Source organism: Geotrypetes seraphini, chromosome 11 (genome assembly GCF_902459505.1).
Source record: "Geotrypetes seraphini chromosome 11, aGeoSer1.1, whole genome shotgun sequence".
Classification (NCBI taxonomy): domain Eukaryota; kingdom Metazoa; phylum Chordata; class Amphibia; order Gymnophiona; family Dermophiidae; genus Geotrypetes; species Geotrypetes seraphini.
Window position 1 is genome coordinate 19,894,952 of NC_047094.1, and position 24,390 is coordinate 19,919,341.

The window sequence follows — 24,390 nt, forward strand, 5'->3', positions numbered from 1 at the left end:
AGGAAGTATCTTCGCTTCCGGATCCGAGAGAGACACTTCCAGTACAAGGCCCTACCCTTTGGACTCTCGACAGCCCCAAGAGTGTTCACAAAGTGTGTGGCCGTGGCAGCAGCACATCTTTGCCTGCAGGGAGCATGCATCCTTCCCTATCTCGATGACTGGCTGATAGTGGCCCGCTCACCAGGGGAGGCCCAGGCAGCCCTGACAACCACCATAACCCCCCTCCAAGAACTGGGGTTCCTCATTAACTACAAAAAATCCCACCTGATACCCACCCAGAGGGTATCGTTCATCGGGGCAGTCATCGACACCACACAGACCAAGGCCTTTCTACCGGACTGCCGGATTGACGCCCAGCGCATCTCTGCCAGCAGCTTGTCAGCATGCTCCCTCCTGCGTCTCCTGGGCCACATGGAAGCTGTGGTCTTTGTCCAGCACACCAGACTACACATGAGACCCCTGCAATGGCACCTCAGACGTCACTGGAACCAGCATACCCAGATACTCATTCGCCAACCCATACACAAGACACTTCACTGGTGGATGGCCCGAATTAACCTAGCGAAGGGGAAACCATTCAGACCACCACCTCACCAGCTGGTGGTCACCACGGATGCCTCCAAACATGGATGGGGGGCACACCTTCTCCATCTCTCACAGGGGACACATGATCTGCCCAGGCATCCTCACTCCATATCAACCTACTGGAGCTCGGGGCCATAGGGAATGCCCTCAAAACCTTCATACAGTGGATGACAGGCAGGACAGTCCTCATCCAAACAGCCATCCAGGTAGCCATGTACTACATCAACAAGCAGGGAGGGACAGGGTCAGCCTTACTCTGCCAACTCCATTCAATGCCCCATCCAGGCAACTTATCTCCCAGAGGAGCAGAAAGACTTGGCAGACAGCCTCAGCCGCCGACTGGATCCCTATGAGTGGTCCCTCAACCCTGCGGTGACAAAGAAGATCTTCAGCACCTGGGGCACACCAAGCATCAACCTGTTTGCAACAGAACTGAACTCAAAAGGCACAACCTTCTGCTCAAAGAGACCGACCCATCGCCATCTCAGCCCCTACATTCTGTCTCTGAGTTGGAACCATGGACTCTTATACGCCTACCCGCCAACACCTCTCTTACCCAAAGTCCTGCAGAAGACCCGTCAGGACAGAGCAACAGTGATCATGATTGCCCCATTCTGGCCCCTGCAGCCATGGTTCCTGTTCCAGCAACGGATAGCGGTTCACCCACCTCTCCGTCTCCCGATCAGCGCAGATCTCATAACACAACACGGGAACTCTACTCTCCACCACGACCTGCGTTCCCTAGCTCTGACTGCATGGATGTTGAGATGATGAACCTACCACAAGACGTGGAGCACATTCTTATGGCAGCCAGAAGACCATCAACCAGAAAATGCTAGGGGTTGAAATGGAGAAGGTTCCACCACTGGTGCACAGGCACGCAGCGAGACATACCTGACTACAGACATCCTGCAGTACCTACTAAGCTTATCTCAGGGAGGGCCTAAAACCCACTTCCATCAAGGTCCACCTAAGTGCGATTGCGGCGAACCACACTGGCTTAGACTACACAGCGGTGTTGGGGCACCCAGTAATCGCAAAATTCAGGAAGGAACTGCCCAATCTGCACCCACCGATCAGACCACCACCGCCCGGATGGGACCTCAACTTGATGCGGCATCAGCTCACCCTCGACCCCTTCGAACCTTTGGGGGAGGCTGATCCCAGATTCCTTGCCTGGAAAACCCTCTTGCTGACCTCTTGTTCCTCCATGCACACCTTCACCAAGCTCCATGGCCTCGACATAGCATTCCAAGCCTCGAATGCATTCGGCCGAACAGTCTTGCAAGCGGCCCTTCCCTCCCGGGAGGGACAGCAACCACTAGCACAGCCTTGACAAACACTGATCAAGTAGGGTGTTATAGATATTAAGTAGGTCTTCCAGTACTACCTGTCTAGACTGAATGTTGAATATGCAAGTACAAATTGTCACTGTTAACTAGTTGGTTTTCTCACTGTTCATTGATTGTTATTGAACAGTTTCACTGTCCTGTGAGAATTAGTGCCCAGTTAACACAGCACTTTATAAAAAACCTTGTTTCCACAACTCCATCTGCTTCGCCTGATTACCCTGCCCGGCTCGGCCTCCACAGCCAGGCGAGGTATGCACAGAGCGCTAAGGCGCAGGTCCATTCGGTACATCCCTCGGTAGGGAGTCACCCATATGTGGCTGACTCATCCTGCTTGTCCTAGGAGAAAGTGTAGTTACTTACCTGTAACGTAGGTTCTCCGTAGACAGCATGATAGTCAGCCACACAACCCACCCGCCTCCCCGTACGGCCGACCCGGCCACAGCTAGAAACATCCTGGAGATTAGGGGGAAGCAGAGAGAAATGGGTAGTGTTTGGGCGTGCCCAGTGGGGCCCGGGCACTGCACATGCTCAGAGAGAGAGAGAGAGAGAAAAAAAAAAATCTCTCTGAGCTATTGGAGAGCTTATCTGCAAATTGGGAGCTGTTGGGACAACACCCATATGTGGCTGACTATCCTGCTGTCCACGGAGAACCTACGTTACAGGTAAGTAACTACACTATCCAGCAAGGGGAGTGGTAGCATCCTATAGACTCCCTCACTAGTGACTGCATTTGAATACAGTCACATTTTGATTGATCACTTTTCTGAATATTATTATTAATGACTAAAATATCAGCTCTTACCCTCATTGTCTGCGTCTATAACATGGGCAATTTTCAGAATCTATTGAGCCTTGTGAATAGGTTGTTTGAAAACTGTAGGTAAAAGTAATCACTGATGGGTCTTTAAGTTTGTGTGTCTGTCAGGATCTATGGTAATGCTTTTGCTGTCCACCAGAAGCTGCCACCCTAGGCAGCTGCCTAAGGCAGCCCTGTATGGAGGCTCATGATACAAGAATCCTGCCCTGGTTCTATTTCTAGCACTCAGTGTTACTCAGTGCAGCTTTACATTCAGGAGAGTTCCTCGACTGATTTCTTTGCAATTTTGAACAATTATTTCCACCATATTGGTTCTTTGCAAACTTTCTGTATTGAACATTCTGGACCCCTGAGGAAGAAGTGTGTTTTTTTGAAACACGGATCGTGTCGGGTCCAACAAGCCTTACAACAAGAACCAGCTTTTGGATATAATTATTATTTTTATTACTTTTATTCATGCTTATATACATGTTTTTTTTTATGACTTTTAATTGAATAAATTCCTGCACCTTGAACATGTTCTGCAGTTTGGTTTTGGTTTTTTGCGTTGCATTTTCACTGCCGTACCCTGTTGGTCTCTTCTTGCTTTGTCCCCCAGAAGCTGCCACCCTAGGCAGCTGTCTAAGGCAGCCCTGTATGGAGACTCATGACACAAGAGCCCTGCCCCAGTTCTATTTGATCTAGAAGCCATAAGGAACAGGAGATTTCCCCATCTTAGACAATATATATACATACCAGTGAGAAACTTAGACTCTCCAATGTTTCATTCTGTTATATTGCATTTTTCCTCGTCCCTCCCTCCTCTACCCTAGAAAAGCATAATTTATAAAAATTTCATGTTTTTCAAGGAATACCGAAAACCCAGAAGACATGGCTCCCTGCAATCTCATTCAGTTCTCCAGAAACGGGAGCCATGCAGTATTCACCTGCACAATAAGCATGAAATATTTCACGTCCGAGGACAAATTCACAGTCCATATCATGGAAACAGATGGTAAAGACTATAAAGATTCCAAAGAATGCCCAGAAATTGCTGTAATTGAAAACTGTAAGTTTATTTCTTTTCCAGCTCCACAATTTTATCACAGCACTATATTACGAGGGGGGTCGTCAAAAAATTTCTGCACTTTAGTATTTTCACACTCGACCAAAAAAACATTCTTTTCTGTTGGCATTAAGAAGTTAGTAGGGACGCTGTGGAAAAAAAATGTATCACCAAACAGGGTGATTAAGTGGAAAAGTGATATAAATTTGCTTTTGAGATATTTAATAAATAGTGTCTTAAAAAAATAAAAGTGCAGAAACTTTTTGAGGATCCCTTGTATGTCCTCTGTAATCATTTGGCCTGACAAAAGAATCATGGGTACTACAAGATGTTGATAAGTTGATTTGATACATTTGGCACAGGCCGGGACTCCTGTTTCGCCGCAACTGCTCCCCTCACTTGGAATGCTCTCCCCCTTTACATTAGAGAGGAAGCAAGCCTAGCTAAATTAAGAGGAGCTCTTAAGGCTCTTTTATATAGAGACGCCTTTGAACAATGACCTAATCTCCTACTTTCCTCTCTCTCCATTCCGTGCGGATAATCAACCGCTTGAATCAAACTCCTCCCCTCTCCCCTGTGTTCTATCCTTCTTTTCTATACCTTATTGTAGTTCACCCTTAGTCCTTCTGTGCCATGTTAGTCCGTTCTGTCTTTGTATCTCATAATATGTGTTTTTGTGGTGCACCTCCTGATTGTAAATATTTTGTATAATCGCTTAGTATTATGATAGGCGATATAGCAAATAAACATTAAACGTGAAACTTGATTTTCATTAGGCTCTGATATTTATGACTGAGATTTTTTTTTTTTTTTGCTCTTGATTTGCTCATTTCATGATAATTAAATCAATGGAAATCCCGTTGGACAAGATTCTCACTGGATTTCAGTTGCAAGGAATGCACAGGAAGTAGGTGGGCGGGGCTTGAAGAAATAAGGAGTATTCACATTTTGTTAAGAAACACACATAGTCTGAAAAATGTAAATATGATGCCCTTCACCTGTGCGTAAAATATATTTCTTTCTCCCTTCTGCAGTTAAACCATACCCTCCCTTCAACTTGACTATCTCCTTATCAGAGGACTATAACATTTGCTGGCAAACAGCATATGAAAGCAATTATTTACTTCAAGATGAACTGGAATATGAGCTGAGGTATAAAAAGAAATATGATACGTGGGAGGTAAGAACATAAGAATAGCCATACTGAGTCAGACCAATGGTCCATCAAGCCCAGTAGCCCATTCTCATGGTGGCCAATCCAGGTCACTAGTACCTGGCCAAAACCCAAGGAAGTAGCAATATTCCATACAGAACCTCAAAGAATAGCAAGATTCTGGAATCCCAGAGAGTAACAAGATTCTAGAATCCCAAAGAGTAGCAAGATTCCATGCTACCGATCCAGGGCAAGCAGTGGCTTCCCCTATGTCTTTCTCAAAACCAGACTATGGACTTTTCCTCCAGGAAATTGTCCAAACCTTTCTTAAAACCAGCTCTTACCACAACCTCTGGCAATGTGATCCAGATCTTAACTATTCTCTGAGTGAAAAAATATTTCCCTGTAACTTCATCGAGTGAGCCCTAGTAATTTTTGAGCATGAATGGTGATATGCACAAGGTATAAAGCCACCACTGGCACTGAAGATTTTATCTGCAGTCTTCAGACCAGTAGCTGGATAACTACCTAGATAAAGTTAGAATAGCCTCTTGCTGTCTTAGCTTTATCCAAACAGTTCTAATTTAGCAGATTGAAAGGGGGACGTTATCAGTGCTATTTTGACAAAAGGTCCCATTATATAGAATGAGACCTACTTACTAATAACTGGAGTTAAGAGAACAATACCGCGATTTTCTGCAAGGAATTAGATCAAGTTTTGGAAGTTACATTATTAGAGTGGGAGGTGGTAGTTGGGAGACAGGGATGAAGGTAAGAGAGTGGTTATAGGGAGAAGAGGTAAAAACATAGCAACATGAGGGCAGTTAGAGGCCAAATGGCCCATCCAGTCTGCCCAACTGCAATAATTATTATGTCTTCAGTTTCTTCCTGAAGTCAAGGTGTGTGATGGGTTGTCTTAGTTGTATTGGCAGTTGGTTCCAAATGTGGGGAGCATGATATTTGAAGGTAGCTTCAAACATTTTCTTCCACCGTAATTTTTGAGGCAATGGGAGGGGTAGTTTGAAGCATTGTAATACACCTATGTTTTGTAACACCTTTACAAAAGCACATGTATTGATTAGGGTTTAATAATGTCTGCATTGAAACCATCCCAGGAAATGCAAACTCTGTATTATAGCACCTTTACAGAAGCTCATGAATTGTAACACCATTGTAAAGCTCATATAAACCACTCTGAATTGACTCCCCCAGTCATTAGCAGTGGTATAGAAGCTTTCAATAAGCAATAAACACATGAATTGAAGAAGGAATGTGAGACTTTGATGTCAAATGTTAGTCCCTACGAGTTTTCTCCATAGATCACTTTGTGAACCATGCAGGCTATCTTTTAATATAAGAACATAAGAAGTTGCCTCCACTGGGTCAGACCAGAGGTCCATCGCGCCCAGCGGTCCACTCCCGCGGCGGCCCATCTGGCCTATGACCTGTGAAGTGGTCCCTGACTATTCCTATAACCTACCTCTACTTCTATCTGTACCCCTCAATCCCCTTATCCTTTAGGAACCTATCTAAACCTTCCTTGAACCCCTGTAGCATGCTCTGACCTATAACAACCTCCGGATTCTCTTGTTCATTGGTAGCCAATGCACTTGTTCTAAAAGTGGACTTGCCCTCTGGTATCGATTCTTTTTGAGAATTAGTCTTGCAGCCATGTTTTGTAGCATTTGGAGCTTCACGTGGCTTCATAATTTTACTCTTAAAACTAATGTTGAGACTACAAACTGGCTTAGTGGCAGAGCAGAAAACCAAGATTCTATTCCAGGACTTAACCTACTGAACATTAGGCCAGAGAGGGTCAGAATGTTGTGGCGACAGCTTTCCATAACCTTGAGAGGTTGGGGATGGGGGAGAAAATTCCAGTCATTGCCCAAGAGTGACACCTACTGGTGGGATCCAGAATGCATTCAATACCAGGTTCTGAAAGTTGGTACTGTATATGGCACTCAATGAAGGACTGTCACTGTGATGGCTAGTTACAGAAGGGAAAGCAGTTTACACGATGACAACTGAGGCAAAAAAAACTCCAAATAGTTGTAACTAAAGTCCATCGACCAAATTCAGGCTGTTTTGCCGGTAGAAAACCAATTTATTTCTCAAATGTGTGCCAGATACTCTAAACTAGAGTTTTTCAAAATGTGTCTTGGTGACCCCACAGCTTAAAGATGTTTGTTAATTGTGGACACTGTTACTGTGTTCTTTAGTGACCACGTTGCTATTGAAAGAACATAAGAATAGCCATACTGGGTCATACCAATGGTCCATCTAGCCCGGTATCCTGTTTCCACAGTGGCCAATAATGGTCACAAGTACCTGACAAAAACCCAAATAGTAGCAACATTCCATTCAGAATCCTAAAGAATAGCAAGATTCTGGAATCCCAAAGAGTAACAAAAGATTCCGGAACCCCAAAGAGCAGCAACATTCCATACAGAATCTCAAAGAATAGCAAGATTCTGGAATCCCAGAGAGTAACAAGATTCTAGAATATCCAGAGTAGCAACATTCCATGCTACCGATCCAGGGCAAGCAGTGGCTTCCCCCATGTCTTTCTCAATAATAGACTATGGACTTCTCCTTCAAGAAATTGTCCAAACCTTTCTTAAACCCCCCTACCGGTGTTACTACATCCTCTGGGGATGAGTTCCGGAGCATAACTATTCTTTGAGCGAAAAAATATTCCTTCCTATTGGTTTTAAAAGTATTTCCCTGTGACTTCATTGAGTATTTGCTAGTCTTTGTAATTTTGGGAGTAAAAAATTGATTCACTTGTATCCGGTTCTACACCACTCGGGATTTTGTAGACTTCAATCTCTTTCAGGATATCCACAATGAATATGCATAAATTAATCTGCATATACTGGAGACTCAGCCTATGCAAATTTATTTTATGCATATGCAATATCTGTCTTATCATTCCCCCACCTGAGCACAGTGAATGATGCACCTTCTTGTCCAGTTTGTCTGTCTTGACTAGATTGTAAGCTCTATTGAGCAGGGACTCTCTCGTTTGTGTTGATGTATACGCTGTGTAAGTCTAGTAGTGCTATAGAAATGATTAGTAGTAGTAGTAAATTCTATAAGAGGCGCCTATATCCTATAGGCACCTATATTAATTAGTAAATTTGCCTAATTGGCTCCAATTGAAAAAAAATTTAATTGGGGTGGTAGGCACCCTAGGCACCTACCACCAATTAGGAGTGATTATGGGTGGATTGGGGGCATTTTTGAAAGTTAGGCATTTCTAGGCGCCCTTAGGCACCACTAGATGCCTACATTAAGCACCTCTATTTAGGCCAAGAAAACCCTGGCTTAAATAGGGACGCCAAGCGGCGCCTAAACATAGTTTAGGCGTCACTAGGTGAGATTCTGTTAACAATGCCTAATGTATGATTGATACGTCTAGATGTCTACAAATGTAGGTGTCGTTAACAGAATTCATAAAGAACAGAAGATTTGCCGCTGCTGGGTCAGACCAGTGGTCCATCGTGCCCAGCAGTCCGCTCACGCGGTGGCCCTTAGATCAAAGACTATTTGAGTCTAGCCTTACTTTTATACGTTCTGTTCCAGTAGGAACTTATCAAACCTTGTCTTGAATCCCTGAATGGTGTTTCCCCTATAACAGCCTCCGGAAGAGCGTTCCAGGTTTCTACCACTCTCTGGGCGAAGAAGAACTTCCTTACATTTGTACGGAATCTTTTGACTTCATATGCTCTGTCCTGTTCTTGCAGAATCACCACAGCGTCCCTATTACCAGGGACGAGAAGAACGTGCTTCTCCTACAGTCCAGCTTCCATGCAAATACGGTGTATGTCGCCCAGGTGCGGGCCAAGCCAAGAAGCAATTCAGACTACAAAGGCGTGTGGAGTGACTGGAGCACTAGCTTAACCTGGAAGACCAAAGGTGTGGTATATTATTCAACAGAAACTCAGATGGAAGCGCAGCAATGATAAGGCGTTTCCAGGAATGACGCTAACATACAGCCGGGTTTCTTAAAAACCAGAAGGCTCCAGAAGAGGCCGGAATATAAAGGAATCTTGAAACTAACCCCCTCTTTTACGAACACGTAACGCGGGTAACTGCTCCGGCGCTCATAGGAATTCTGTGCTGTGCGTTGGTAAATTTTAGGCAGAGATGACAGGAGGACATTTTTATATACAAAACGTAAAGGCACCAAAGCTAATCCTGGTTATATCCACTAATTGCCGTGTGTCACTAAAATGGAATTCACAGACACAACACTGGTTTCACAAATGAAGATGATAAACCTCTGACGCAGCTCCGGTGAAACAAGCGCCCTTCTCGAAATGAATAATAGATTGGATGTCCCAAGTTCCATGCAGGTTACAAATATAACATACATAAAAACAGTTATACATATTCAGTCCTAAACACATTAAACAATCTTATTAAAACTATCTATCAAATGTGATGAAAGGCCTTAGTTAGGGTTGCCAGATTTTCCAATCAGAAAATCTGGACCCGCCCCCCAGTCCCGCCCATCCCTGCCCTAATCCCGCCCACAGTCCCACCCTAGCCCCACCCTCACCGCCTACTCTTGTCCGCCACTGCCCATTCTTGTCCGCAAATCAGGGAGGAAGTCCATGCGTGCGTGGATGGCACATGATAATGTCACGCATGCGCGGAATTCCTCCCTGCCCGACGCGATTTAAGGACGCTTATCAAAACCCGGACAAAGTGCCAGATTTTGGTTTACCTCACTTAGACTACTGCAATTCGCTTTTGTACGGTCTTCCAATGAAATCCCTGAGAGGTGGCAGAGAATGCTTCAGCGAAACAACAGAATTCACCAAGAGAATTCCACAACAGAATTCACCAAGAGAAGCCAGCACAAAGGATAAAAACTGTGGAATCGATGATACAAAACTTTATTCAAAATTCTTTTCTTTCGGACTCAGCAGCTATGCTTGACCAGCAATGCTCTCACATACACAGTATTCTGTTTGCCTCATAGCATACTAACCCCCTCTTCTGTGAAACCGCGCTGAACGGCCCGCGCTGCTCCTGACGCTCATTGAGTTCCTATGAGCGTCGGGAGCAGCGCGGGACATTCTGCGCAGCTCCCCGCGCTAGAAACTGCTATTTTTGTCCACTGATACTTAATTTCTGGAGGTCAATTTGGGGACAGATAAATATTATTCTTGAATCGTCTATTCCTTTGATATGAAACCATAATTTGTGGTACGTTGTTACAGGTAAAGCCTGTTTTGGATAAATACAAGAGCTGTCTTTTATTGATCATGACAGGAATAGCCATCCAAATGATCACGAGAAACTGGAAATGTCATGACAGACTTAACTACACATTTTGGTGGGCAAGTGTGTGTAACACATATAAACATGAAAGAATGAATGCGGAACGTTTGGGTTTTAGTAATGCATTTAATAAAGTATGAAGCCCGTTGACTGCATTTGTTAGCATACAATAATAGAGATAACAGAACTTTTCCCGAAAAAAATCAGAAAAAGTTCCGTTTTCGCTATAATGGAGGTTTCCAACCCCCCGAACCCCCCTCCAACAGCAGCGCGAACACTAACCAATAAAGTGGGGGGTTGCCACCCCAAACCCCCCGTCGGAGCTCTTTAAAAATTACTTTTTCCCCCACGTGCTTCTGTCTTGTGTATGTGAGAGCATTGCTGGTCAAGCATAGCTGCCGAGTCTGTAAAGAAAAGAATTTTGAATAAAGTTTTGTATCATCGATTCCACAGTTTTTATCCTTTGTGTTGGCTTCTCTTGGTGAATTCTGTTATGGAATTCTCTTGCTGAATTCTGTTGTTTCGCTGCAGCATTCTCTGCCACCTCTCAGGGATTTCATTGGAAGACCGTACAAAAGTGAATTGCAGTAGTCTAAGTGAGGTAAACCAAAACACTGCATGACTTGACATCTTCTTAATGAATGCTATTCTTGCAGATAGAATTGCACATATGTACTTATTTATGGGACAGTACCGGCAAGTACATGTGACAAATGAAGAAGTCATTTCTTGGAAGACCATAATTATTTTTAGAAGACTTAAGTCCTTTTTCCTGTGGTCTCTTTATATTTTAGTGGTTTTTTGTTTTGGTTTTTTGTTTTTTTTTGCTATATGGCTTTTTTTCCCCCTACCACTTGTTAGAATTAGTGGATCTATAATTAAATGACTAGAGCCACCAGATACGGATGAGTTTCTGGTTAGAGGCATTTAGCACTGAGATCCTTATGGGTTTTGGTTTTTTTTGTTTTTAAAAAAATATTATTGTGGTCTTTGTGAACCCATCATGGTGATGCAAGGCAATTAATGCAGAGCTTCACACCACCGTGGGTTAGATTCCTAAATGGGGCCAAAAAACTGCCTTTAGGGTCATGATCTAGGTGGGCTTTCCATAGGTACCTGATTATTTGGTGTCAGGTCAAAAGCGCGCCGGGACAAAGGCGCACGCCAACAATTGAGCGCAGCGCGGAGGCGCGCGCTGAAGAAAATTACTGTTTTTACGGCTCCGACGGGGGGGCGTGGGGGGAACCCCCCCACTTTACTTAATAGAGATCGCGCCACGTTGTGGGGGCGTTGGGGGGGGGTTGTAACCCCCCCATTTTACTGAAACTTAACTTTTTCCCTGTTTTTAGGGAAAAAGTTAAGTTTACAGTAAAATGTGGAGGGTTACAACCCCCCAAACCCCCCACAACGCCGACGCGATATCTATTAAGTAAACTGGGGGGGCTCCCCAACAAAACCCCCTGTCGGAGCCCCTAAAAACTGTAATTTTCTTTGGCGCGCACCTCCGTCTTGCGCTCAGTTGTCAGCGCACGCTTTTGTCTTTCGCCGAGTTGTCTATGAACCGATTATTTTGCACCTCCGGTGAGGTCACACAGTCTTATAGTATTTGGCCACATTCATGGGGTCAGAGTCACAAAAAGATTGGTAAGCACTGAATTAGTGGATACAAACAGGACTGGCTTTAATACCCTTACATTTTGTGATTGATTCCTGTTGCCTTCATATTTTTGGATACTTAAGGGGAATTCATCAAAGGTTGCTACTGCGCTAAACGCTAAAGACCCCATTATATTCCTTTGGGCAGTAAGGGGGGCTGGGGGCGCTGTCTTAGTGAGGGCGCCAGCACCGGTCTTCCTCCTCTCTGCACCTTCCCCCCCTCTCCCCCGCTCCTTCTCACTCTTCCCCCTGCCGAGCGCGCTTTCACTCGTACCTCGATCTCCTCGCTGGCACGAGCAGCAACTCCAACCTGCTGCTCGCGCCAGCATTGGCTCTCCCTGTGACGCCACTTTCTGGTCCCGTGCCTAGGAAGTTACATCAGAGGGAGAGCCAACGCGGGCAGTGAGGTGGTGACGCTGCTCGCGCCGGGGACGTTAAAAGAGGTACAGGTAGGGAAGGGGTGCGCGTGGGAAGGGGGTGAGGAAGGAGCAGAGGGGTGGAGAAGAAGGCGGGGGAGGGGTGCCACCGCCCTGGGCGCCTCTCACCCTTGCTGCGCCACAGCCTGTGGGCATCTATAGCATTTAGCGCAAGCTAATTGTTAGTTTGCGCTAACGTGATTCATGTGAGCTAACGCAGTAGCGCTCTTTGATGAATTCCCGCCTCAATAGCAATATATTAACTACACATGTCATTGGAAAGTAGGGGTACAATTTTACCCCCGTATTCTATAGCAAGTCATCTAAATTTACATGCTATTACTAAGACTAAATTTACAGACTGCTGCCATTCACACGGATAATTATGCGCGAAAGCATGTAAATGACAGTAATAATAATAATAACTTTATTTTTGTATACCGCAGTACCAGAATAGTTCAGAGCGGTTTACATGACAAGAGACTGTACATCTACAGCGAAATTTACAAATAAGTCAATCAATCAATATAGCTTAGTGAGTCGGGAGCAGGCAAGAAGGAGATAGAGAGGTTATAAACAAGTCAATCGGCGTGGCTTAGGAAGTTGGGTGCAGGTAGGTAGGAGGTGCAGGTAGGGAGGAGGCAGGTAGGTGGGAGGTGCAGGAAGGTGGGAGGTACAAGGCATAGTTAAAAGTAGAGTTACAAGGAGGGCGGGAGTCAGAGATATTTGTCAAAGAGACAAGTTTTGATTGACTTCCTGAAAGTTTGGTAGGAGGGAGAATTAGAGATGAGAGTGGATAGACATTTGTTCCATTTGCATGCCTGGAACGCCAGGGATCTGCGCCCAATCAGTATTCTGTAATTATGCACTAAAATGATTTTGGTCCCGATTCTATATATATGTTACCTAAAAAACTGGTACCAACTAGCGCGGCACTCTGCGCGATTCTATAAAAGTCAGGCGCATTGTATAGAATTATGCTTAGTGCCACCCTAAACAGCAGCCTGCTAGGATGTTTGAAAAAAAAAATAAAACCCCAAAAAACGACCGATTGGACAGGAAAAGTGAATCGAATTGCATGACAAAATCAGTTCGATGGGCTAAATCAAATCAACATTTTTTTTGCCCCGCCACCAAGACCTGCAAGAAAATAGCTTGAGCCACGCAGCAGTGATGCTCGGACGCTGCTTGCGCTGTGCCCCAGAGCAAGCTCTACGATGCCTCCCGTCAAACAGGAAGTTGGCTCACTGTGATCTGCAATGAATTCGGTGTGGTGGTTGTCCATAAAGTTAAAACTGATTCCAACATTGTAATTCCCCTTTTTTTTTTGTCTGCAGAAGGGAAGGGAAAGTCATTCCTCGGATCAAAACCCTGGATTTATGTCGTCCTGTCTCTTTTAGGGCTTCTGCCCTTGGTGATCTTTGCATTCTTTAAGCTGAAAAGGTGAGTCAAAGAACATAGTGGAGGTCATTTACAAATAGGGTTTACCCGGACATGCCCATTTTTTTTTTTTTTAGAGGACTGTGCAGGCGTCCGGATGTTTTTTCAAAACCCGGCACTTTGTCCGGGTTTTCAAAACCACTGCGCTCGGGGCCGTGTACGGAGGGCAGCCGCGCATGCCTGTGATGTCATTGCATCGCATCCGTGCATGCGCAGGTGCCTTCTATATGTGGCCCCCGAAGAGATGGGGGTTTGTGAGGGGCCGGGGTTGGGGGGCAGGACTGGGGCGGGACCGTGGGGGGCAGAATGGGGCGGGGCCACATGTCCTCTTTTATGAGGACAAAATCTGGCAACCCTATTTACAAAGGCTCTTCAAAACCTCTGTGAGGACAATGCTATACAAGGGACCTCCAGTGGGGTGACTTGATGACGCCTGATCACGGTGTATTCTATCGCAGCATTTGGGTGCCCATAAGAGAATAGTAATGTGACCTGCAATTGGTCTGACTTAATTCACAGCAGTTACACTAGCCGTAGACCTGGTGCAACTGTAGCTATGCAAATGCGGAAGTGATGGGTTTTACAGTATTCCGTATGTTACACGTGTAACTGGAAGTTCCGCCTATGCTCCACTTTAACTATAACTAGAGGTCTGCACGGGAACGGGGATCGCGGGAAACTGTGGAATTGATTCTGTGTTCAACTGGTCACCACAGTTTCTTTGATTCTACTTTTAGCATTTACAACAAAATCAAACAATCAACCCGATTTCATCAACAGACTTTGAATTCCTTATAATACATCAAAATCTCTTCGTTCGACGTCTCAAAATTTCCTTCTTATACCCTCTCTAAAACTGATTAATACGTTGCGCTCCAATAATTTTGCCGTCACAGCCCCCTCTCTTTGGAATTCGATGCCTAACCATTTGCGTAGTGAACCAGACTTAAAAGAATTTAAAGCAAAACTGAAAACATTCTTGTTCCAAGATGCCTTTGGATAACAACTGTCCTGTTAAGGGCATATTTTAATATTTTAAAATTTTAATGTCTTTCAATACTATAATATTTTGATATTAAAAAAAAAAAAAAAACTTTGAAAATTTTAAAACTTTAAAATTCCAAAATTTAAAATATAAAGTAAATTGTTAATTTTTACCCTAGCCTATCGTATTTTCCTTTCATGTTGCACCTTTTCTATAAAAATTGTAGTTCTTCCCCACTCTCCTATTGTTTGAAGTAGGTCCGTACGTCTTGTGCTGTTAATACTCCGATTGTCTTCCAGTATCCCCTGTTTTTATAACGATATATGTTTTTATGTAACACTACATTGTAAACCGCTTAGATATTTGATTAAGCGGTCTAAAAAATTCTTTTAATAAACTTGATAAACTTGAAACTATGTTCATATTGAGAACCTTAGGTGTTACAGAGGCCAGCTCAAAAATCCAGCGCTGCTCCTTCTGTTGAAGGAACAGCTGTCTGTTCCCTCCTCGCTTGTCATGTACCACATGATCCAGGACGTAACACCGAAGCTGAAAAAAGTCATGAGCCTGATCCGCAATAATACCTGAGGCCATTGGAGGTAGTGCTTTGAGTCCATATAAGTGGAGCATTCTTATTTATTTATCCACTTCCACTTTTTACAAAATTTACATACACGGTATTTAAAAAGAACACAGAATAAAACCAAATGCGTAGTTAAAAAAAACATATAGGGCTCCTTTTACGAAGCCGCGTTAGCGGTTTACCGCACGCTAATTTGCCGGCCACGCTAGCAGCTACCGCCTCCTCTTGAGCAGGCGGTAGTTTTTCGGTTAGCGCTAAAAAGGTGCACGCGATAAAGCCACTAACGCGGCTTCGTAAAAGGAGCCCATAATAAAATAAAAACAAAAGGAATTGACCCCTAAATGTCCACAAAGAAGAAAATCCAGAGAAAACCAAAAAAACTCTGTGGAGTGACGATGTTCCCAAATGGACTTTATTTGAAAGTGTCAAAGTTTCAAAGGTACACCGAAATCATCCACATAAAATAATTCCATCCACATAAAAGTAAATCATCCACATAAGAGCCTTAAAGGACCTAGTCCGCTAGGGATACAGGACCCAACACGGTCCGCGTTTTGACAAAAAGTCTTCTTCAGGGGTCCCTGGGGGTCCTATAAAGGTGAGTACGTGGGAAACAATTGTGTGGTGAACCGGAAGTGAGACACTGCTTGCATTTGGAACTTTGATACTTTCAAATAAAGTCCATTTAGGACAGTGGTCTCAAACTCAAATCCTTTGCAGGGCCACATTTTGGATTTGTAGGTATTTGGAGGGCCTCAGAAAAAATAGTTAATGTCTTATTAAAGAAATGACGATTTGCATGAGGTAAAACTCTTTATAGTTTATAAATATTTCCTTTTGGCCAAGTCTTAATAATAATATTGTCATTTATAGCTGAAGAGACATATGATCAAGAAACCGTTTTTTATTTTATTCTTGTGATTATGATAAACATGCCGAGGGCCTCAAAATAGTACCTGGCGGGCCGCATGTGGCCCCCGGGCCGCATGATTGAGACCACTGATTTAGGAACATCGTCACTCCACAGAGTTTTTTTGGTTTGCCCATAATAAAATAAACATAAAACAGATAAACAGATCGTGGCTAGTTCATCGACTTTGTCACGAGTACCTAAAAAAAGGCAACAAATAGCTGCGTCTTTATGAATTTTTTAAAGCTCCCCTTTTCACTGCAATTTTGTATCTTACCCACCAAGGAGTTCCATAACGAAACTCCTGCGCAGAAGGTCATTTTACCGGTCTCGACAAGTCTAGCGCTAAATTCTCAGAATGCAAAGATCTTTTTGGTATATAACTGAGTATATACCTTTTGTATATGCAGCTTTTTACAGTAGGAAATGTAAATAGTCTAAAATGCCGAGAAAAACGTTTTCTGTCAGTAAATTTAACGTGATCAATCATATAATCAGGTATACGGCCAAACAATGTCTTGAAACAGGTACAACCTAACTTGAATAATATTCTTGCCTCAATTGGGAGCCGATGTAGCTTCTGATAGAATTTAGGTGCATGATCAAATTTTTTTCACGTTGAAAATCAACCGAACAGCCATGTTCTGAATGATCTATATATGTACATATTTTGCGGGGTGCGAGGGTGGGTGGTCCGCCCCAGGCATGGTCTTTGTAAGGGGCGTACCTCAGTTTCTGGGTTGCAGCAGCAGTGGTAGCCACTACTTGGACTGACCCCGCAGGCTTCCCTCTGCCGTATCCCGCCAGAAAGAACACAGGAAGTGACATCAGCAAGGGCGGATCACAGCTGAGGGAAATCTGCGGGGTCAGCGCAGGAAGAGAATACGTGGCGCTGCTCCTGCCTGCGAAGCTGATGAGGTTCGGGAAGGGGAAGGTTTAGAGAGGGGGGGGGAGTTGCCGGGCTGTGGGCCAGTAAGTGAGGGCAAATGCCAAATCCAGGTGTGGGAGAGAGGGGAGAAAGGTGGACCTGAGTCAAGAATGGGTGGGCCTCAGGCCCACCCAGGCCTATCCTTTGCTAGGCCGCTGCTATCATGGCCATGTAAATTGCTTCGAATATTGTCCCCTAAGTTTCCTTGCATAAAACGGGACCTGTGGTAAAACTGCATGAGTTAGTGGTAAAAAAATGACGTGTTAACGGAAGCCCACAGTGATAACCATGTCCCAAAGTCACCTGCCTCGCCACATCCTCGTAAATAGACAAAGAACGTGATCAAAACCATCCACCTAAATTCGATGTCAGACCTCTTCCTGTTGTTTTCTTAAATCTTTTTTGTAGGATGCCTAATAATAGAGAACTCAGTGTGACTTTCTGTCCGTTTGATGTCTTTTTTTCTATTTTTAGAATATGGAAGCAAGTGTGGGCTCTCACCCCAGATCCTGAACCCTTCTTTAAACCTCTTTACATGGGGCACAATGGAGATTTTAAGGTAATAAACAACATCGAGAGTTTGAATGAGTCAGTCCCTCTTTCTGCTTAAGAGTCGAAAAAGCTACTTGTACTTCCGCTGGCTGGTACTTTCCAGGCCAGGGGGGAAACGGTGGGAGTTTGCTCTCGCCACAGAGGCAGTCTGGGCTTGCCTACGGTGGGTCACAGAGCTGCTGGGCCCCCGGGGGATTTTTTTAAATTTATTACACCATAAAAGCAGTGGAAAGTACTTATCTTTAAGAGTCAGTCAACAGCGCTCAGCGGACCCTTTTTCAATAAAGCAGGGCTGTTTCAAAGTTTCCAGCATGTTGGGGGTATTTTCTTTTTTTTTTTTTTTTAATCTAACAGAAGTGAGAACAGGGGTGACGGGGACCCACATACAGGAAACTACAGAGAGCAAATTCAGGGTCCAGAAAGAAAAGCCGCCATAGCATGAACCCAGTCTAAAATAACTTCTCACAGCTGTCACAAAAATAACTCGTTTTATATTCAGCCACCATCCCTTTTCTCTCTGCCTCTCATTTCCTCCTCCGAAAATCATAGCCTGCTTGATATTCAGACCACGGGAGACAGCCGGCTAACTCTCATGGCAAAGCTAGAAATTCCAAAGCCAATATTACATGAAGAACTAGGCAGACAGCTTTGCCTCTGAAATTGCAAGGGTGGTTTGAAAAGTTTGGTAAAAAAAAGTAAGTTAACCAATACGGGATTAGATTCACTAACCTGCCGATCGTGCCCCAATCCATGGCCGATCTGCAGCAGGCTGACTGATCCACAACGGGTCAGTATTTAAATGGGGGCGATCAGAGGAACGCCTCCCTCCGACCACACGGATCGCTAGTGAGCGATCCTGAAGCATGCGCAGACCATTTTCTTTGCCTGTAGATGATCTGCGCATGCTTACAAAAGCAGTGATTTTTTTTTTTTCTTTTAACTTCAGTTTCGAGCTCGTGGTTTTAACCCATTTTAAACCCACGGGATAAAACCACAGGCTTGCACTGTGGGGAAGGGCAGAGAGCAGAGCAGGGCAGAGAGCAGAGCGGGAGAAGGCAGGGCAGTCGGAAAGGACCTGAGCGACTGGTCCTCAGCAGTCGCTTATTTTTGATCGGTCAGCTCAGTCGGTGTTCATTTTTTTTTTTTAGTGAATCACTGCCTGCCTACATTTGAATGCCGTTCCCCCTCATTTGCATGTGCGGATCGGAGGATGATCAGGTTGGAGGAAAATCGGGTCGTAAAAGGGTCGCTAAGTGGTCGGGACTTGATCGGTGGGCTTAGTGAATCTAGCCCATAGTCAGGGGCGTAGTAAGGGGAGGGAGCGAGGTGGCGGTCCGCCCCAGGCGCTGTTTTGCTACAGGCGAGGCACCCTTCCTCCTCTCCACCCCCTCCGCTCCTCTCCTTGCCCCACGCACGCCACCCCTTGCCTTCCCCTGTTCCTTTTTTTACTTCCCTGGGCGCGAGGTTGCTGCTCACGTTGGCATTGATGCTCTCTCTGAGGTCACTTCTGGGACCCGCACCTAGGATGTGACATCAAAGGGCAAGCCAACACTGACGTGGGCATCAGGGCAGGATTAATTCGTCGAGGGTCCTAGGCACACAAGTACACTGGGCCCCCTGCCCCACCCCACCCCACCATGCGCCCAGGCGGAAGCAGGAAGCTGCGTCAGAGGAAAGCTTTGGGCAAGCAGCACCACTTGCACAATTACAGTTCCCGTTGACTTTCTTACCCACGTTGCTTGCTTGTCTTAATTTCCGTCGTTGGGGGGGGGGGGGTTTTGTGTTGCTGATTGGGGTGGGTCCCGCGTTGCCAATTGGGGGGGCCCGCGTTGCCAATTGATGCTGGAGGGACCCATCGCCGTTTGGAAAAAAACAATGTTGATGCCCTCCTTCATCGGGCCCCCTGATCATTTTGGGCCCTAGGCACGTGCCTACTTGGCCTATTGGTTAATCCTGCCCTGGTAAGCATGCTGATCACGCCGGAGAAGTTAAAAAGGTACGGGGAAAGGGAAGGGGGGCGTGCACGCACGGCGGGGGGGAGCGGAGCGCCACTCACCCTTACGGCGCCACTGAACGTAGTATCCATTGAGGGCTGTGCACTTGGTCCAGCAAGTTTCCAGTTTTATTGTAAGCTGTTTTTCCTACAATATGAAAAAACTGGAAATATATGAGACGGATCTGCATGCACTATCTCCTTGAGATGCAAATGCGTCCCATGCATATTTATTCTGGATATCCTGAAAACCTGACCTGCCTATGGCTCTCGAGGACCGGAATTGCCTACCCCTGAGCTAGAAGAATGGTCCAGAAATTGGCAACTAAGATTTAATGCTAAAAAATGCAAGGTCATGCACTTGGGCTACAGAAACCCAAGGTGGCAGTGCCGCAGTGAGATTCCGGGTGTGCCACGAGATGCCGGCAAGGAGGAGAGGCGCTGTCTGATTGCTTACAGGATGTGCCTCTTGCGGCGAGGGGCACATCCTGTAGGCGGTCAGCCGGCACTGCTGCCTCTCCTCCTCCGGGGTAGTAATTGCAGGCTCAGGGCCCCATCTGGAGGGCCTCCACGCATGAGTGGATGTTAGCGTGATGTCATCACGGTTGCACATTTCTGGATGCCCTCCAGCCGCGGCCCCAAGTTTAGAGTGCCACAGCTTTAAAATGTTTGTGGGTCACTGATTTAGGAAGATAAGTACTTCTGTGCTCAAAAAAAGAATAAGACTCGGGGAGGGGGGGGGGGGGGTCGGTCGTTACTGTTAGGTAACCAAACAGATAGAAAAGGTGATGGCCAAAGCCAGAAGGATGCCTTGGTGCATACAGAGAGGAATGGTCAGCAGGAAAAAGGAGATGATAGGGCCTCATTGTATAAGTCTCTGCTGTAGGGTTACCAGATGTCGGGGGTATATCCGGGGGTCCTGATGGGTCCAGCACTGTATCCAGGTTTTGAAAAGCCTCCTCTCAATCACATGCGCAAATTGCCTCCTGCCCGACCAAAGCAGGCAGCAGGGGGCAATACTGGGGTAGAGATGGGCGGGCCTGGGGGGCGGGTCTAGGGTGTCCGGATTTTACAATCATAAAATCTGGCAACCCTACTCTAGTGAGACCACATTTACAGTACTATGTGTTCTGAAGATCACACCTTCAGAAAGACATAACCAAGATAAAGTCAGTCCAGAGGACAGCTTCTGAAATGCTCAGTGGTCTTCATCATAAAGCAACTAGAGGCAGACTTATAGACCTCAATATGTATACTGTTGGAGGAAAGGTGAGAGAGAGGGGTTATGATTGAGACATTTAAGTATCGCTGTAGCATAAATGCACAGGAGACAGGTCTCTTGCAGCTGAAAGGAAGCTCTGGAACGACAGGGCATAAAATAAAGTTGAAGGAAGATGCATTCAAAAGTAGGGTTGCCAGATTTTCCATCTGGAAAATCTGGACCTCCCCTAGACCCGCTCCCAGGCCTGCCCAGTTCCACCCATCCCTGCCCCATCACGCCCCAGTTCTGCCTCCAATCCCGCTCCAACTCCCTCCCTCCCTCCCCTCCCCCCCCCTGCTGCCTGCTCTCATAGGGCAAGACATCCGCTCATCTCTGTGTCACTTCTATGCTTCTAAAACAGGTCTAATTCCAAACATCTAAGGTCCATCCAGGATGTCTTGCAAGATATTTGATTATCGCTGCAAGATGTCCATGTCTAACCCACCCTTGAGACTGCCCAAAGCCCATCCATAACACGCTTCCACCATGCCCATCTCATGCTCTGAACATACAGCGGTTGGAACACCTTGCTAGACGTACAGAAAGTCCATTTTGATTATCGGCGCTTGAACGTCCTGGCTATTAGAATGTCCAAGTGCAGATTTAGGCAGGTTTTTGCACGTCTGGCTGTTGCGATTATGCCCCTCTAAGTATCTATTTTATAATCCATTTTGAACTGAATAGGTAAAGGCTGAATAGTAAACCTGATTAACATAACATTTTGAGTGTTCCTGCAGGACGAGGTAGAATATGAAACAAAAGGAAATGAAATCTCTTTTCCTGAAAACTAGAATCAGTTGGTCATCCTATCTACCCTTATGTATTTGGCTTCCAGCAGACCTCAGTAAAAAAAAAAAAGTGCTTTCTTTGAAAAGCAGATGATGGTTCACCCAGTGCAGGATTCTCTGTTACAAAATCAATGCGCAATTGACAATCCTAGCATTGTTCCCTACCATGAAAGAGTCTGTGCCTACCCATGTTCATCTCTTATCTAAGTTGGTAGGGTAGACATGAATTGATGGTGATGATAAGTAAAAGTGGAATAATCGAAAATGTTTTCCTTGTTCTTTCAGAGCTGGTTAGGCGCTTCCTACACCATGACGATCGATTTTTTTGACTGTGGCATTGTACTTCCTGAAATTCTGCAGGTGTACAAACACATTCCACAACAGTCTTCAAAAGCTGATTTCAAAGAAGTGGATAAGCATCACAAACTCTCCAGCTGTAAATCCTGTCTTCCTGTTCACAGTAAAGAGCAAAGCAAATCCATGAATTCCTGTGTGACAGATGGCAGTGCTATAAAAGATAAATCATACGGCCATGTCTCCATTGACACAGTAACAGTGGCTGTTGAAGGTACCCCTTGTTGTCCACAGTGCCCCTGCAACAGTCGAGAAAAACATGATCAGTATGTAGGTGATAACGATGACAGCGGAGACATTGTCTATTCCACAAAGAAAAGCAGGAATGATCATATAGAGAGTGAGTTACTGATGGCTGACTCAAGCGCCCAAGAAGACATCATGTCATCAGGCTCTACTCCCATGGCTAGCTACAGAAGACTGCATGAGATTGAGTCAATCAGTGAACCAATGCAAGGTTTCTTGAGAAGTTCTTTGGGACCCAACCTGAATATTTTAGATCTTCTCTGTGTACAGCATGATGAATGGGACCTGGACAGTCCAACATCATATCAGGCTACACATGATGAAAGTATTTCCTATGATTCTGATGCAGAACACGTTGGGTACCCAAGAATATGCCTAGATATGGACACTATTGACAGTGGGTTTGTAGACTCCGACTGTAGCAGCCCCACCGAAAGTGAATTTGAAAAGAACAACATTACCCAGACTGATTCCAGTGACAGCTCAGGGTCTGTCCAACTACAAGAGGCAAACCAATGCACAAGAAGTTACGTCAAACAGTGGATTTCTTGCACTTCTACCACCTCTAGCAGTGAATCCCAAATGAGTGAGTGATTTTAAATACTATCGCTTACACTGGGATTTCCATTCATTGAAACAAACGTTAAACTAAGAACCTTACGTGTCTTATCACAGAGCTGATGATTCCAGAACTCTCGAAGTGCGAAGACTGTGGGCTGGCAACCATTTGAAGAAAATGCCAACAGGCATGGTAGTGATCTCCCCTCTGTTGATTAAATGCCCCAGTGCAATATGGCCTTCATCGTGCTCTCCTGCCCAACTACTCAGTTTACTGTTAACTTTCCAGTATTGGAATCACAAGTCCTTACCTAACCAACCGCCTAAATCAGAATCTTACTACTAGGCAAAGTAGAACTCAGACCCCATTTACTTACCCCCCATTCAAAGGTACTCGGTACAAGAAGATGTTTGACAACCTCCTAGCAACGCAGGCAGCAAAACTTGACCACTCCATCTCCAACTTACTGACAACAACGAGCGACTTCAAATCATTTCGAAAAGGAATCAAAACTCTGCTATTCAAAAAATTTATCCAGACATCCTAACTCTTCCCCTTGTCCTTTCCCCTCCCTTGTAAACCCCCCCCCCCCAAACAGTCTCACCCCCTTGTAATTTTTTTCTCTCCAAAGTATCAACCATGTATACCACTAGCTAACTTGCAAATCTTCTGGAAATGTACAGTACGCTTCTCTGTAATCCGCCTAGAACTGCAAGGTACGAGCGGAATAAAAGTCACTAATGTAGTGTAAGACTCAATGCACCTTTGTGCATTGCAAGATCTCAGTTAGCCTGCCAGGTTTTTAAATCTGTTGCGGTGCCTGCACTGGAGTGCTCTGCCGAGAAGAGGTCACTGCCAAACCCAACTGTATACCTGAATGGTATGACTTTAAATCCCTGCTTGAATTAGGAATAAAGGGCTAGATTCACTAAGCCCACCGATCGTGTTTGCAGTCATGTACCAACCCGATTTTCCTCCGACCCAATTCACTAACCTCTGTGCCGATCATCCTTCGATCTGATCCGCCCATGCAAATGAGGGGGAAAGGCATGCAAAGTAGGAAGGACGCAATTCACAAAACAGTTTCAGGAACATCGACTGGGCTGGCCGATCCAAAAACAAGCGACCGCTGAGGACCAGTCGCTTGTGCAAAAACCCTGCTTTCTGCCCCAATTCTCCTGCTCCCTGCCCCGATTCTTCTGCTCTTGCCGCCCTGCTCTCTGCCCCAATTCTCCTGCTCCCTGCCCCGATTCTTCTGCTCTTGCCGCCCTGCTCTCTGCCCCAATTCTCCTGCTCCCTGCCCCGATTCTTCTGCTCTTGCCGCCCTGCTCTCTGCCCCAATTCTCCTGCTCCCTGCCCCGCTTCTTCTGCTCTTGCCGCCCTGCTCTCTGCCCCAATTCTCCTGCTCCCTGCCCCGATTCTTCTGCTCTTGCCGCCCTGCTCTCTGCCCCAATTCTCCTGCTCCCTGCCCC

At 45.4% G+C, this 24,390-nt stretch overlaps 1 protein-coding gene across 12 annotated transcripts in view; it reads left to right on the top strand.

Annotated features, from left to right (window-relative positions):
- IL21R (interleukin 21 receptor) overlaps positions 1-23,394 on the top strand; it is a 90,969-nt gene extending 67,575 nt beyond the window's left edge. For all 12 annotated transcript variants that reach the window (XM_033915023.1, XM_033915031.1, XM_033915020.1 and 9 more), the window contains 6 exons: positions 3,603-3,802; positions 4,834-4,979; positions 8,702-8,873; positions 13,657-13,762; positions 17,640-17,724; positions 22,045-23,394. In XM_033915023.1, the coding sequence (XP_033770914.1) occupies positions 3,603-3,802; positions 4,834-4,979; positions 8,702-8,873; positions 13,657-13,762; positions 17,640-17,724; positions 22,045-22,953 (1,618 nt within the window). In that variant the 3' untranslated portion in view covers positions 22,954-23,394. The remainder of the gene's footprint in view (positions 1-3,602; positions 3,803-4,833; positions 4,980-8,701; positions 8,874-13,656; positions 13,763-17,639; positions 17,725-22,044) is intronic.
- Positions 23,395-24,390: the final 996 nt, after the last annotated feature.